Genomic DNA, 16,667 nt, shown 5'->3' with positions numbered 1-16,667 from the left:
AAACAACCGACTGAAACAAACCAGAATATGCTAACAGAGTTGAAACACAAAACCTCCAAGACAGACCAAAGGAGAGAATATATAGGAGCTGGTAATTGGAGGCAGGTTGTTATCTGCCTAGAAGAAAAAAATGGTTCCGCCCTAAAAAACGAAAACAGTAAATAATAAAAAAATAGTCTAGATATTTCACAGACAAAAATGGCTTAATCATTCATGCGTCTACATATTTTTGTTCAGAAACAAAAGTTACATGTTTATGAAGGAGATAGCCATTTCTTCTGGCTTTAGTACAATGACACTATAAAAGCCAATAATTTAATTTTGCTAACATTTTGTCTTTATAACAACATTTACTATTTGTCTCACACAGTAAAAATGGGTATTTGTATTTAAAAATATATAGCTGCAATTAAATTTTTGGAAGGGGGTTCTAAAATATAATTGCCAAAATATAAACCAAACGCGCCCCCGCGTTCTGGAATATATGCAGAGGTTTGACTGTACATGCAGGATGTCCTGCCAGAAGAGCACTGCAGTAGTCCAGTCTAGATATGACAAGAGCTTGGACAAGAATTGTTAAGCTAATATAGAAAATTAAGCTAAAATAAAATAGTTTTGAATTGTATAGCATGACATTTTGTTCACTACATAATATCAATATTTCCATTTGTCTTATTTTATAGTTATTATTCTATAATGTAGAAGTAGTGTGTCCAAATTTTAGACTAACTTTTGAACCTTTCGGTATTCGTAATTGTCTTAAATTGTTTATTCTCAAAACTGCTCACTTTTACCTTAAAATGTGTGCTTAATCTCCGAGTTATAATATGATTTGAATGGTTTTAAGATACGTTTTTCCATGAGATTATAGTGCTTGAGAATGTTGAGAATGCAGGCACACATAATATTGTGCACTGTCAGGTTTTGAGACTCTCTTATTATCATGCAGCGAGAGCCGTGTATGTCAAAGGTTCATGTCCAAACAACAAAACAGTTAAAGGGTTAGTTCACCCAAAAATGGAAAGTCATACACATCTGGGATGGCTTAAAAGTAAATCATGAGATAACTTAGATTTTTAGGTGAACTAACCATTTAAAGCCATTCCAGTCATTAAGACTGATTAGAAACTGAGTAAGCGGAAAATGCATGAAGTTTGAACTTCACTTATGTTGAGAAATGTAGGCTGTCTCTTAGCTAGGAGCCAGGCTTTCACAGTCCCCTGAGGCCTGCTGGGAGATTTGAGAAGATTATCACTCTACTATTCACATACGTTGCCTACATGCAAGGGATTGTATTAATGAAGGATTTCTATGGCTGTTGATAATCACATGATCCAGTCCTGAAATAATCATCCATACCGCAGTAGGCATGTGTTCAATCTGAAGCATTATTAGCAATATGTTAACCTATGGGGAAAGAAAGATTAGAGCACATTTTGTGAAATATGCTACATAATGTGAGTTTATATGTTTGTTTCTGATATTAGGTCATGTCTGAAGACGTGAGTGTTATAGTGGTGGGTTCCTGTATGACCGACTTGGTTAGGTAAGCTATTTGACTAGTTCAGCATCAGAAATTAACCAGTGTTCTGGGCAAAAATACCACAAAAACGTGAGCCTAAATGCCCCATATATTTAAAATGTGAGTTCCAAATGTCATGTCCTATATGATGATTTCATGCTCTTGTGACAATATGTTCCTACATTTGAAGATCACACTCATTGCTGTGCTTGTGGAACATATTCCGCATGCAGAATGCAGACTTGAAGGTTTAAAATAACTCAGAAAGAAATTAGTGTTCCTGCAAATAAAGTCTTTGGGGAAGATTTAGGGAAGTGTCTCCTGCTCTGCCAGCTCAGGCTCTTATTAATATTTTCCCAGGGAACTGATTCAGTCCTCGCTGGTCACATTTGCTGCCAGCAGAAGTTTTTTCAGTGTCAAATGTGTTCTAGTCATATTGGCTGTGGGTTTCCAGCTCAGGTGCAGGTTCAGATGCCTGGAATGGCCTTAACTTGCAGCTGGGCAAACTGGCAACTTTAACCTTTAATATCAACACACAGTATTGCATATCAATGTACTGTATATAAACAAATATTAAGAGGTCTGTTATCTTTTATACTCAAAAGAAGAAATGTTTTCCAAAGAGCTGTGTCATGCAGACTCAACATTTTTCTTTTAATTGTTTCCATAATTACATAAATTATATACCTTTCTATCTTTGTCATACTCCAAATGATCAGCAAAACAAAACTAAATGTCCTTTATGAAATTGGAAAAACTCCCTGTTGCACTGTATATTACTATTTAAAATTCCATCAACTATGTTGGCCTTTGATGAGCAGAGATTGCATCAATTAGGCAATAGTTCTGATGGGAAGTATGTGTTTGTTTTTTGGCAGGCTGCTTTTTGGATGGTGGCTGACACATTTCCCCCATCAAAGTGCTATGCATGGCTTTGAAGTGTAAAATCCAGTTTTCAATGTGGCTTGTATTTGTGACAGTTAAACTGAATCAGGCACTTTGGAACATGTCTCGTGAAGAACATCTGTGTTTTTGTGTTGAAGCCATACAGTGCCACCTACTGATTACAGTCTGAACTGAGCACTAAATCTTCTCTGTTGCTGTTGCTAATTTATCAATGCTGATTATGCAATGCTATTGAGTTTCCTGGGCTATGAAAGAGCAACCTCTGAGAACTGGAGAGGTATTTTAAAGAATACCATGGAATTACCATGCTTCATGCCCATAAAACCATGATATTACAACACTGTAAAAAAAAAAAAAAGAAGTTCAACCCACTAAAATGGAAACTAAAATTGATTTGCTGCCTTTAATTTTGAGTCATATATAAGTGGTGCCAATATTACAACCTGCATCAATAATTTCATTGTACTTTTTTACTTATTAAATGGATGAAAAGAAATATGTTGTTATAACAGTTATTATTATTATTTTTAGAGCATGGTTCACATCCGAAAAACCATGGCATTACCATGTTTACATGTCCAAAAACATCTCCGGTTACACATGTAACCTCGGTTCCCTGAGATGAAGGGAACGAGATATTGTTGTATGCACTATGGGGAGTGTCCTTCACATGACCTTGTTGAAACCTTTATAGAATCACGGCAATCTTCTGATTGGCAGTGGTGTCTGAGCCCCGCCACTTTAGGCGCACAGTAGGACTATATAAGCGGGCGCTCAGTCACTATTTCTTCAGAATTTTCTGACTGAGGGACAAGAGTGTGTCACTTGTATTATAAAACCCTGAAGTAGTAGTGCAGTCAACTTACGCAATGTCTCGTTCCCTTCATCTCAGGGAACCGAAGTTACATGTGTAACCGGAGACATTCCCTTTCGATTCAGTTCACTCGACATTGCTGTAAGCACTATGGGGAACAATATGCCATCTCGCCACACTACGTGACATTACACTCTCAGAGTTATGACACTAAATAGATATATTCATAAGGAGCCACAGGCCGATGACTTATAAGTCATATTAAAGTGTATATGAATAGTCCCACGTGGCGGATGCCAGATGGAAACTAATGTAGTCTGGGATGATGTGAACCATATAGATATACAGAGTATGGATTATTAACTCACAACAAGGTTGGGAAAGTAGGTTTTATTTCTTATGGGAGTGCTTATGACTTTAAGAGAAGCAGTTCAACAGCATACAGTTAGGTGGCTTTATTGATTATAGTTGGTTGCCCACCCGTAATAAGGGCTTGGGCTCACCCGCTTGAAAGTAAGAAGTGCTCTATACAGAGAGGACTTGTGAGAAGATGGACGCCACGTCCAGGTGATAAAACCTCGCTAACGTGTTTTGTGAGGACCATCCTGCTACCAAACATATCTCTTGTAAGGACACACCATTTGTCCACACCCATGAAGAGGCCATGCCTCTGGTTGATTGTGCTTTGATAGGGCAAGTCGCGCCCTGTGATTCGTAAGCGAGGGCGATCGCATCAACGATCCAGCAAGAGAGCCTTTGTTTGGAGATGGGCATTCCTTTTGTGCATCCTCCATAACAAATAAAGAGCTGATCCAACAGTCTAAACTGACGGGTGCGGTCAACATATGTATGCAATGCTCTCACCGGGCATAACATATGCATAGATTGCTCTTCATCTGAATTAAAAGGTGGGGGAAAGAAGGCTTGCAAATGAACCACCTGAGCCCTGAAGGGACGTAGCCTTTTCTAGGTTTAATGGTGGCTTTTTGACAGATCTGGACCAAACTCCAGGCATGAGCTGTCAGTCGACAGTGCCTGCATGTCACCCACCCATTTAAATGAGGCCAAAGCCAATAGGAGTGTGGTCTTTCAGGAAAGCACCCACAGCTCAACAGATTCCAGTGGCTCGAACGGGGAGTTTGTGAGTGCCTTCAGCACCAGATTTAAGCCCGAAGTCGACACCATAGCAGGGCGAGGGGGGTTTAAATGCCTAGCTCCCCTAAGGAACTTTATGACTACATTATGTTTGCCTATCGAAGAGCCAGACTCCAGGGCGTGGTATGCTGTGATAGTCGCTACATAAACCTTGAGTGTTGATGGGGTAAGACCGTCCAGCCACTCTTGAAGGAATGTCAAAATCTCAGCTATGAGGCAATTCACCGTGTCTTTACCATGTGAAGAGCACCAATTTGCAAACACGTGCCATTTAAGCGCATAGAGGCGACTCTTTGGAGGGTGCTCTATCCTGTAAAATGGTATTCATCACAGATTGAGCCAATTCTGGCTCGTCCAATGTGCTCCGTTCAGGGGCCACACATGTAGATTCCACAGCTCTGGATGGGGATGCCAAATTGTGCCTTGTGCTTGAGAGAGAAGGTCTCTTCTCAGTGGTATTTCCCATGGAGGGCCGTCTATTACTTCTATTATCTCTGGAAACCAGGACTGATTGGGCCATTTCGGCGAAATTAACAGAACTGTCATCTCAGACTTTGCTAATGACAAAATGGAGGTGGCACACCGGGGAAAATGCGTACTTTGTTTCGCCGGCCATTTGTGAGCCAACACGTCCATGCCCAGCGGGGCTTGGGACATGGAGTACCAGAGTGGACAGTGGGCGTTCTCCGCAGTGGCGAATAGGTCGACTTCCGCTTTGCCTAATATTTCCCAAATCCTCATCACTGTCTGAGGATGAAGTCCATAGTGCTAGAGCAGACAGACAGCAGCGAGTCACCGCGATGCGCATGCGCCCGAGGCTCCAGGCACGATGTGGAACGTGCCATTTGAGCCAGTACTGGAGAGGTCTCGTGTAACAGACCTAAAACCAGCATTCTCTGAAATGACTTCAATGGCAATGTTTCCCCAGTTTGAACTGAGACAGACACCGAAGAATGGTCTGTACACACTCGTTTGGGAGGTGCACGCGCATGCTCGAGTTGAAACGAATCCCTTAAAAGGAGATTTGCTGGCTGGGGAAAAGTGTGTTTTTACACACGGCGGGATTTCCATCCCATGGCAGTATTATGGCAGAGGTGAACTGTGACCACCTGTTCCACCAGGGTAAGCTTTGAGTAGCTTTTTCCCTTGGCGTGGTCCACTTTAGTGAGGACGGCAGCATCTCCGACCTGAGTGCATGAAAATTAGGGCGCACGCTAGGTCTTTGTGAGCTCCGTGTTGACCTCAGGGAAGAATGGTGTGCTCCTCCGGACCACAGTCTGTTGACAACAGCCGGTTCGCAAAAACCATTTATCCAGGCGAGACTTTTCTGACTCTTCTGGAGGGGACCACTAAAGACCGAGCTCTTCAACCGCCCTTGTGAGGACACGAAGAAGCTCCTTGTCCATGGTGTGTGCACGTTCTTCACCCTCACTGGGGAAAGGAGCGGCAACATCCTCTGTGAACCACTCACCAGTAGCTGCAACTGACACAGCATCATCCCCATCGTCAGAGCCACCAAACGTAATGAGACTGTGCGCTCCAGTAATGGGCCAGAGCTCATCACGCACATATTGCACAGTCAAGGGCTTGCAGGGGCTCGCAGGGCTTGCGCCTGCATGAGATCCTCCTCTAATTATTCCAGCTCAACCTCACTGCCCTGCCGTACCTCCTCATGTGGTCCCTCGAGACTTAACACAGAAGAGGAGGGTGGGAGGGCACGAGAGGCTGGATCTTCCCTCAGAACGAGGTCGATCCTAGAGAGCAGTGTCCGGAGATTCATGCCCTTGCTGTGAGGGCATTCTGTCTCCATGAGAGCTTCTTCTGCATGGGCGTGGCCCAGGCAGTGAACACAGCTCTCGTGCTCATCAGGCGGCAGGATGTGCCGTTAGCATAGGAAACAGTTGTGGAACGACATCTTTAAAAAGACGCGTATCACACAAGCGGTTCTTTAGTGAAAATTGTATATATAAATAAAGGATACAGTAACTCCAGCAGAGCGCTGTAGGAAGCAGGTAGGAGTTTCGCTGAAGTGCCGCATTGATCAACAACGAGCATCTGGAACAAAGAACCCGTTCACCGAGAGCGTCTTCGATGGCGATGTGGAGAGCTCTTCACCGGAACACACAGAGGAGCGGAAAACCTCTCGGTGCAGGCGCTGAGCGCATGTGACGAGTCTCCTGTTCGCATCTTGATTTGAAGTTCTGTCCGCAGTAAGTGTATATCGACGGCAAAGCAGAAAGTGTTCCAAGATGAAGACGAAGTTTGCAGTGTTGAAGGAAGAAAATTCTTAAATGGTGACTGAGTGCCCGCTAATATAGGCCTATTGTGTGCCTAAAGGGGTGGGGCTCAGACACCATTGCCAATCAGAAGATTGCTGTGATTGTATCAGGGTTTCAACAAGGTCGTGTGAAGGACACTCCCCATAGTGCTTACAGCAATGGCGAGTGAACTGAATCAAAAGGGAACCAGTTACCATGGTACTTTGAGACGTTTCTGTCCTAGTGGCTTTGATTGACAAATACTGTACAGTACTGGCTCTGTGGACCTTAAAGGAGTGTTCTAGGTTCAGTGTAAGTTGAGCTCAATCGAGAGCATTTGTGGCAAGTTGTTTATTACCACAAACATTCTTTTCGACTCATCCCTTCTTTTCTTTAAAAAAAGCAGAAATCGAGATTACAGTGAGGCACTTGCAATGGAAGTGAATGTGGACAAATTCTGGAGGGTTTAAAGGCAGAAATGTGAAGCTAATAATTTTATAAAAGCACTTACAGTACATTAATTCTTCTATTAAAACGTATGTGTTATTTGAGATGTACATTTGTTTAAATTGTAGTTTTTACAGTCATTTCATGGTTTTAGGGTTTAAAGTGTTATGTCGTCATAACAACGATGTTGTAAAATTGGTTATAACTTTACACAGAAAAGGTTTGTAAGCGATTTCATGACACTAAAATCATGTTTACATGCATATTGCTAATGTCTTGTAGCTATAATAAAAAAAAATTTAAAAAAAATTTATTTTAACATTTACGAATTGGCCCCATTCAGTTCCATTGTTAGTGCCTTCCTGTAACCCAGATTTTTTTATTTCTATTTTTATTTTTTAAGAAAAGGAGGTGGAAATTATTTTTTTGTGGTAATCAACAAAATTCCACAAATGCTGTTGATTGAGCTTAAAGGAATGTTCTGGGTTCAGTAAGCTCACTCGACAGCATTTGTGGCATAATGTTGATTACCACAAAAGTGTATATTGACAAAAAACGAGGTTACAGTTTGGCACTCACAATGGAAGTGTATGGGGACAATGAAAGTGAATGTAGCCAATTTTTGGAGTGTTTAAACAGAAATGTGAGGCGTATAATTTTATAAAAGCGCTTGCATTAATTTTTCTGTTAAAACTTGTGTATTATTTGAGCTGTAAAGTTTAAATTGTCATTTTTACTGTCATTTTAAGGTTTTAGGGTTTATTGACATTACATTGACATTTACAAGTTGTAAAATTGGCAATAATGTTACACAGAAAAGGTTTGTAAGTGATTTTATCATACAAAAATCTTTTTAAAATGCATATCCTTTATGTCTTGTGGCTATACTTTTGAAACAGTGAGTATTTTAACATTGGCCAAATTGGCCACCATTTACTTCCATTGTAACTGTAACATCCTCACTGTAACCCAGATTTTTGCTTTTTTTAAAGAAAATGTGGAATGAGTTGAAGTTAATTTTTGTGGTGATCAGTATTATGCCACAAATGCTGTCAGTTGAGCTTAACTTGTACTGAACCTGGAACATCACTTTAACTTTTATTGAGCCCGGAATAATGCTTTAATCTACAATTGCACATTGTCAGTGTTCCTCCTGTGTTTCTCAGGCAGTTTTTGGTCCTATCTTTATTGGAAACAATGAATTGGAATAAACATCTGCTTGCACCACAGTCTACGTCACAGAACACCTGTTTGTGTTTCGATGGTCACCATTTGTGGTAGAATGACTGTTGCTCATAAAAAAATGAAAGGACTGTAGGAGAGGAGTTAAGGTGAGGCCAAACTGTCTTTAACCTCAATCACAGACGATGACTCAATCAGACACACTTAGATGCAGGCTAATGGAACCAAAAGTCAAATAGAGGATATGCACTGTTATTGGTTACAAAGTTGTATCCGTGCTAATAGCAATTTCTACATAGTTGTCCTATTTAAGCATCCGTATTTCTTAGCCGAACCACATGTGTCTACAAATCTAAGTGAAAGCTGCTCTGAGGAGGCACGGGCAGCCTCCAGAAATTTTATGTTTTTCATTCATAATTACATGTTTTTTATATTTATAATTTCATAATTGAAATGCAGCATTAAACAGTCAGTAAATGCACTGTTTCGGGGTACACATGCCGCTTCAGATGTAGCTTTTGGGCCACCGCAATGTAAAGATGGCACAAGAGTGTAATTTGTGGTTGTATGGCAGAAGTGAATTTATTAAATAGAGTGAATAATGTAATATTGTTAATAATAGTGTTAGTTTAACCTTCCTTATCCTTTTTCTCATTCCTGAAGCTTTTGGCTAAAGACATTGTGCAAGTGTCTTGGAAGTTGTTTCAGATTTCAGAGGAATTACTAAAAAGAAGGGTTTTGCATTTTCTGCACTGATTTTGTAGGAGAATCTGTGTAATTCTGTGGAATGAATTTAAACATAGTAAAATGGAGCTTAGAGTACCACAGTTTTATTGGTTGCTGAAAGCATGATGAGTTAGCCAAAATGTTTAACAAACCAACAAGCAAGGAGCAGAGAATGTGTAGAACTTTTTGAATGATAGGATTTGTAACTAACTCGTGGTTATGTTTCTTTAAATTATCCTGAGTTCTTCATTCTATGTTGTTCACTTAACATTCTGTTTCAACAAAAATTGCCCTTATATCATCAAAAACATCATCAACAACCAACTCCAGTCTCTTTACCAGTCAGTTTACTGAGATGTTTCCTCATCTGCATTGACTTCCTTTAATATTCTTTTAACCACAGAACACAAACAACACACTTGTACATGTGAAAAACAACTCTATCGGCATCACATAAACATGGACTCCCGGAAGACTTGGACTAGGGCCAGACTGTTACAAGCTGTCTGGGATAGCTGTTTTTATTTTTTTCAGTTGTTCAGTAGAATGAGTAATGGCTGCTTGTTCTGCTCTGGTGAAAGGCTGGTGGACCTCTCTCTGAAATGTCACGCACTAAGGCGGCACAGCAATTAACTTTTCTGGGAGTCCAAGGACCTGCCTTAGATTTAGAAGCGCCCAGGATGTCATGTCATATTATTTTCACTTACAGCCTACAAACATAGCCCATTTCCAGTAAAAGGCCCCTGATTTAAACAATATTGACTTTGAGAATTGACTGACTGGCCCATTTGTTGTTCTTTTAAAAACAAATTACACTGATGGACATTCACATTCACTAAAGACCTACAAAGAATTAATTTGACTGAATATTTTATCTTTACTCTAGTTGCTTTAGTTATGGTGTTGACTGTTAAAAATCCTTTACTCGCTCTTATATAATTCCAAACCTTTATGATTTTCTATCTTTTAAGGCAGGGGCTCAAACTGTGGTCTGGGGACCCCCAGAGGGCCGCCAAGGGGTGGGAGTGGTTCGGTGGAAAATTTCAGAGAACAAGTGTAATAAAATATTATTTATTTTTTTATTATTATATAATTTTTTTTATTATTTTATAAATAGGTATTTAATTTTAATAATATATTGTGGCTTTAGTGAAATGGATATAAAACAATTATTTCATTTTGTCTTTAGAATATCATGCTTACTTTTTTCCCCTCACACAGTATAAATGGGTCTTTGTACATGAAGTGAGATTTTGAAGAATGTTCGCGCTGCATATATTGATCGTATACTGGTAAGCTCTAAAAAGGACAAAATAGCTACCATAAAAGTGGTCCATCTTGTGCACTAAATTTCAAGTCTTCTAAAGCAATAAAATAACTTTGTGTGAGGAAAGTCATTGTTAACTGAAAATCTTGGCCTCCAAGATTTGCAGCTCTCAGATGTCATTCACGTTTCTACATATTGAAACTTGACGCTTAAGTAACATTAAATTGCATTGGTGCTTGCGTGTTTCATAAAGGATCACGACATAGCGATCACAAATAAAAATATGAACATGCAAAGGAGATTTGAGAGTCAGAGGAAAGAAAATCTTAGGGGTTTAGAGTAACATGAGGATGAGTAAATGATGGCAAAATGTTCATTTTTAGGTGATCTATTCATTTAAACCTGTTAACACCCCATATTGTACTTTCATGTTGTTTTATGTGTCTATAAATCTAGCCAGGCACCTCGACTTCCCAAAGCTGGAGAGACGATACATGGACACAAGTTCTTTATTGGATTTGGTGGGAAAGGGGCCAATCAATGTGTTCAAGCTGCACGAATGGGGGCCAAGACTGCCATGGTGTGCAAGGTACTCAATTTTGCCTGCTTTCCTATTAATAGTTATGTCTAGTTCTATCAGAAATACTTGAGATTATTGAAATTATTTCGAACGAAAAGATACTTATATAATTTGGCTTGAGCCCCATTCTACGTTTCTGCACTCCGATGCTGCTTGAACCGTCAGATCCTGCCAGAGGCTATGATGGCAGGGGAGCGGAGCTTACCCCCGCCCAGGACAGGACCTAAACTGGTGGAGATGGGGTGGGATGGGGGGTGAAAACCCAGAAGTATGCGAACAGTGAGAGGCAGCTGGCAGGCTTATAAGCGGAGGCTGAATTGTGATTGGATGAGATGCCTGATAGAATGAATCCCGAGATCTTCCTGCTAACTACGCTTCCGCTAACATTTCTGTCTATTCCTCTTAACTTGTGAACACCCTAAATAACTTAAAATAGCCTTAGGTACATGTTCACTCAAAAAGTTCAGGTTGAAACCCATCAATTCCTATGTTTTAGCATTTAACCACATGAGAGTGACTAACCAAGTGATAAAGCTTCATTTTGTCAGCACAAAGACTCTAATCAATACAAAAGTGTATGCAGCGTGCAAAAGTATACTCTCATTGCTTTCAGAAACACTCAAAGAGAGATCACACATCAAAGACAGAGTTTCAGGTATGGAAGGGACTCTTCTGTTGGGGCTTAGGACCCCATTCTTGGCATGTCTTTACCAGCGTGGGATAAAAGCAGAACCAGTAGGGGGAAAAAGGAACTCTTTTGCCCATCACCTCACCATTGAACGTCTCATAGGAAGGAAGAATGGGAGATCTAAGTTGTATTTGAGTGGATGCATTTGTTTGGGGTTGCTATATCTGGAAGGCTTGGCCTGATATAGCAATGCAGAATTTGGCCAGTCAGCAAGTTGCTAGAAAATATTGTTTCAGGTTCTTCTTTTTGAATTTTTTACCATTTAAAAAAGAGCTAGTTTATTGTGGTTTCTTTTTCAAAATATCCTAAATATTTCTTCTATCTTTAGGTCGGCAAAGACTTTTTTGGAGACAACTACATTCAGAACTTCAAAAATAATGCCGTATCCACTGGTAATGGCAATCATTGTACATTTCTTGACATCTAAGGCTTTGTTCAGACAGGAAGCAAAAATCTGATCTTTTTGGTGTATTCGACTCAGTTCTGTTAAAAATGAAATCTGAGTTTTATAAACCTGATTCAAAGCTGTGCAAAACCAATTCAAAATTGGTTCAAAATCAGTTATCTCAGAAGACAATTTTTATGGCTTTGCGTGTACATCTTCTCAATGTTACTATACTGATGTAGGTACTGGATAATGATAACACTGTCTAACAAATGGTTACAATTTAATCACTTTTAAAATGATATTGTGGACAGTCAGATTTTTAAAAGACTGTGGAATGCACAGTCTTTAGGAAACTTAATTGCAAAATAAAAAGCACATTAAAATCATTCCATTATTCAAGATGTTGCTTAATTTCAACAACAAAATCATGCAAAATATATATTAAACAGTCAATATCACCCAGCCCTTATACTGCCTGTATTGTAAACATTTCAGAGTCAAACATTACAACATTTTCAGATTTGTACAGATGTGATTTAATGATGCACTTGTCTCTCTTTTTTGATTTTGTAGAACAGTAGTATAGTGTGTGTGTGTGTGTGTGTATGTGTGTGTGTGTGTATATATATATATATATATATATATATATATATTAGGATTCCTCACACGGGGCACCAATTATTGTGTCGGGCTTTACTGGTTGTTTAGATCAGTGTTACTATCAGAAATAATTAATAATTATTTCTGTAGTTATTAATCAATATTTAAATTAATTAATTGGATCTAACTCATTAAAACCTCATATGGGACTCCAGTAAATGTAGTGTGCTATGTTTAGGAGCAAGTTTGGTTATTAGCAATAATTAATAATTATCAAAGATAATTATTAATTATTAAAATCAATAGAACATTGATGAGAATCAATGTTAGCTTTTTTAATCCTTTAAATCAACAATTATCAAAGATAGTCGTTAATTGTTAACATCGATGAAACATTAATTAAAATTAACACTAGCTTATTGATCATTCCAATTCAATCAAAGATAATTATCAATTATCAAAAATCAATAGAATATTAATAAGGATTAATAAGGATTAACATTGATGATGCACCACCCTGAAATCAGGGGCTAATAACCGAATATTAAAACAGTCTCAATATTAGATTGTTTTCTTAGGAAAATCGGCATCCGAAGAATATCGATTTTTGGGAAAAAAAACAATGAATGAAGGTTTGAATCCGAGCACTGACATCCCGTCAGCATGACACAGGCGTATGCAAAACAAACCAAAACACTTCTCTTTGTAATATAAACAAAGTTTATTTATGCAGTAATATCAATTAATAATTAATACAATGCAGTCAATAAACTTCCGACTTACAACTACAAACTAAACAGTGACATGATTAGGTATGGAAATAAAAATAATCCTATAACACATAAGGTGTGTGTGTGACAGTGTGTGTGTGTGTGTGTGTGTGTGTGTCAGTGTGGTTAGTGAGAGAGAGAGAGAGAGAGAGAGAGAGAGAGAGAGAGATATGATTAAGTGACAGCCCGAAAGCTGATTTCGCGATAGCGGCAGAGAAAGCAGTTGTGCTCATCACTCAGAGACGCGGTTTTAGTAAAAGTCCTGCGTTATTTGACTCTTTAATGGATGAACTCAGTTTCTGTTTCACCCACGATGGCGAAATTGCACAATCCAATTTGGTTGGACCACAATACAGCAAAACAAATTTGTGATAATTAATACCCTGAGTATTAATAATGAGCGGACATGGCGGTCCGTAAACTGTACAAGCAAAAACCTTGAAACACAAGAATAACACACTATAATATTCTATCTCTGCCCAGACATAACCTCTTACTTGAATCACATGAGGACACAGGTAGAATGTGTTTTCCTCCGTCCTTTAACTTTGACCCGGTTCCTTGAGGCTCGTGTGATGACGGGAGGCCGTTTCCTCGCGCTGTCGGCGGGCGGTACGGCTGTTGATTCTCGGCGGGCTGGCGGAGAACTCAGAAATGTCGACTTGATTGAAGATGGAAGAGAAATCTTTAATCTCTTCACTTCTGTAGGCAAACGGATGAAGATGCGAATTGCTCGGCGGTCTCCTTCGGATCCGTTAGAGTGTTTGGTTGAACCCAGAGTAATCTCAACTCATCCAGCGAGATGGAGATTGTATGGCTACAGTTTCAAGTCGGACATTACTTCCTTATGCCACGAGGTTGCACCTGAGAGCAGCAAAAAGCTGCGTCTATATTCGGTGAACTAAGTCGCTGGAAGTGAATTCTGGAAGCATTTCAGAATTATTTGAACTCCTGATTATGTCATGTTTGAGGGACGTTCTGTTGTGTGCCTCATCCAATAGGAGTCGAGAGATCGATCCTTTAGTGAGCAAGGCTTCATGGATTTGTAGTCTGTTTTGGATTTTGGCGCGATTTTTATCAGTATTATTTACAACATGGAATGTGTGGGGGCTGAGTTAGGTTTTACGACTGTTAGGCCTGCCTTTGTCTTCTGTCTGAATACATGAGGCCCAACATATATATATATATACACACACACACACACACACACACACACAGTTGTGCTCAAAAGTTTTCATACCCTTGGAGAATTGGTAATATATGTACCATTTTTAAAGAAAACATGAGTGAGCAGGCAAAACACATTTCTTTTATTTCTTATGGAATTCATTCTCAACTGTAGGTTATAACAGAATGGCACAATCATAAAACAAAACATGGCAACAATGAAAAAAATGAAATGACCCATGTTCAAAAGTCTGCATACCCTTAGTTCTTAATACTGTGTATTGCCAACTTTAGCATCAATGACAGCGTGCAGTCTTTTGTAATAGTTATCTATGAGGCCCCAAATTCTTGCAGGTGGTATAGCTGCCCATTCGCCTTGGCAAAATGCCTCCAGGTCATGCAAAGTCTTTGGTCGTCTTGCATGAAATGATTTAAAAAGGAGCCAAATAACTATGTGATAATAAATGGCTTCATATGACCACTATCCTTAAATAAAAGACAGACACACAAGGTGACACACACAGGTTTAAATGGCAATTAAATGTTAATTTCCCACAACTGTGGCTTTTTAAATTGCAATTAGTGTCTGTGTATAAATAGTCAATGAGTTTGTTAGCTCTCACGTGGATGCACTGAGCAGGATAGATACTGAGCCATGGGGAGCAGAAAACTGTCAAAAGACCTGCGTAACAAGGAAATGGAACTTTATGAAGATGGAAAAGGATATAAAAATATATCCAAAGCCTTGAAAATGCCAGTCAGTACTGTTCAATCACTTATTAAGAAGTGGAAAATTCAGGGATCTCTTGATACCGAGCCAAGGTCAGGAAGACCAAGAAAGATTTCAGCCACAACTGCCAGAAGAATTGTTCTGGATACAAAGAAAAACCCACAGGTAACCTCAGGAGAAATACAGGCTGCTCTGGAAAAAGACAGTGTGGTTGTTTCAAGGAGCACAATACGACGATACTTGAACAAAAATGAGCTGCATGGTCGAGTTGCCAATGCCATAAAAAAGCCCGGTTGCAATATGCCCGACAACACCTTGACACGCCTCACAGCTTCTGGCACACTGTAATTTGGAGTGACAAGACCAAAATAGAGCTTTATGGTCACAACCATAAGCGCTATGTTTGGAGAGGGGTCAACAAGGCCTATGGTGAAAAGAATACCATCCCCACTGTGAAGCATGGTGGTGGCTCACTGATGTTTTGGTGATGTGTGAGCTCTGAAGGCACGGGGAATCTTGTGAAAATAGATGGCAAGATGAATGCAGCATGTTATCAGAAAATACTGGCAGACAGTTTGCATTCTTCTGCACGAAAGCTGCGCATGGGATGCTCTTGGACTTTCCAGCACGGCAGTGACCCCGAGCACAAGGCCAAGTTGACCCTCCAGTGGTTACAGCAGAAAAAGGTGAAGGTTCTGGAGTGGCCATCACAGTCTCCTGACCTTAATATCATCGAGCCACTCTGGGGAGATCTTAAACATGCAGTTCATGCAAGATGACCAAAGACTTTGCATGACCTGAAGGCATTTTGCCAAGGCGAATGGGCAGCTATACCACCTGCAAGAATTTGGGGCTTCATAGACAACTATTACAAAAGACTGCACGCTGTCATTAATGCTAAAGTTGGCAATACACAGTATTAAGAACTAAGGGTATGCAGACTTTTGAACATGGGTCATTTCATTTTTTTCATTGTTGCCATGTTTTGTTTTATGATTGTGCCATTCTGTTATAACCTACAGTTGAATATGAATTCCATAAGAAATAAAAGAAATGTGTTTTTCCTGCTCACTCATGTTTTCTTTAAAAATGATACATATATTACCAATTCTCCAAGGGTATGAAAACTTTTGAGCACAACTGTATATATATATATATATATATATATATGTATGTATATATAGTTGAAGTCAGAAATGTACATACACCTTAGCCAAATACAGTTACACTCAGATTTTCACAATTCCTGACATTTAATCATAGAAAACTTTCCCTGTCTTAGGTCAGTTAGGATCACTGCTTTATTTTAAGAATATGAAATGTCAGAATAATAGTAGAGAGAATGATTTATTTCAGCTTTTATTTCTTTCATCAGATTCCCAGTGGGTCAGAAGTTTACATACACTTTGTTAGTATTTGGTAGCATTATCTTTAAATTGTTTAACTTGGTTCAAATGTTTTGGGTAG

The 16,667-nt window shown here is 39.4% G+C and overlaps 1 protein-coding gene across 2 annotated transcripts in view; it reads left to right on the top strand.

The window, feature by feature from the left end:
* Positions 1 to 16,667, top strand: part of rbks (ribokinase) — a 54,744-nt gene that overhangs the window by 963 nt on the left and 37,114 nt on the right. Inside the window, exons 2-4 of one of the 2 annotated variants that reach the window (XM_051646291.1) lie at positions 1,488 to 1,546; positions 10,734 to 10,866; positions 11,874 to 11,937. In XM_051646291.1, coding sequence (XP_051502251.1) covers positions 1,491 to 1,546; positions 10,734 to 10,866; positions 11,874 to 11,937 — 253 coding nt within the window. In that variant the 5' untranslated portion in view covers positions 1,488 to 1,490. The remainder of the gene's footprint in view (positions 1 to 1,487; positions 1,547 to 10,733; positions 10,867 to 11,873; positions 11,938 to 16,667) is intronic. The other variant, XM_051646292.1, reaches the window with a different exon arrangement.

The sequence above is a fragment of the Myxocyprinus asiaticus genome, chromosome 20 (assembly GCF_019703515.2).
Source record: "Myxocyprinus asiaticus isolate MX2 ecotype Aquarium Trade chromosome 20, UBuf_Myxa_2, whole genome shotgun sequence".
NCBI lineage: Eukaryota > Metazoa > Chordata > Actinopteri > Cypriniformes > Catostomidae > Myxocyprinus > Myxocyprinus asiaticus.
The sequence above is the reverse complement of the archived record's forward strand: the minus strand, read 5'-3'. Positions and strand labels throughout refer to the sequence as shown.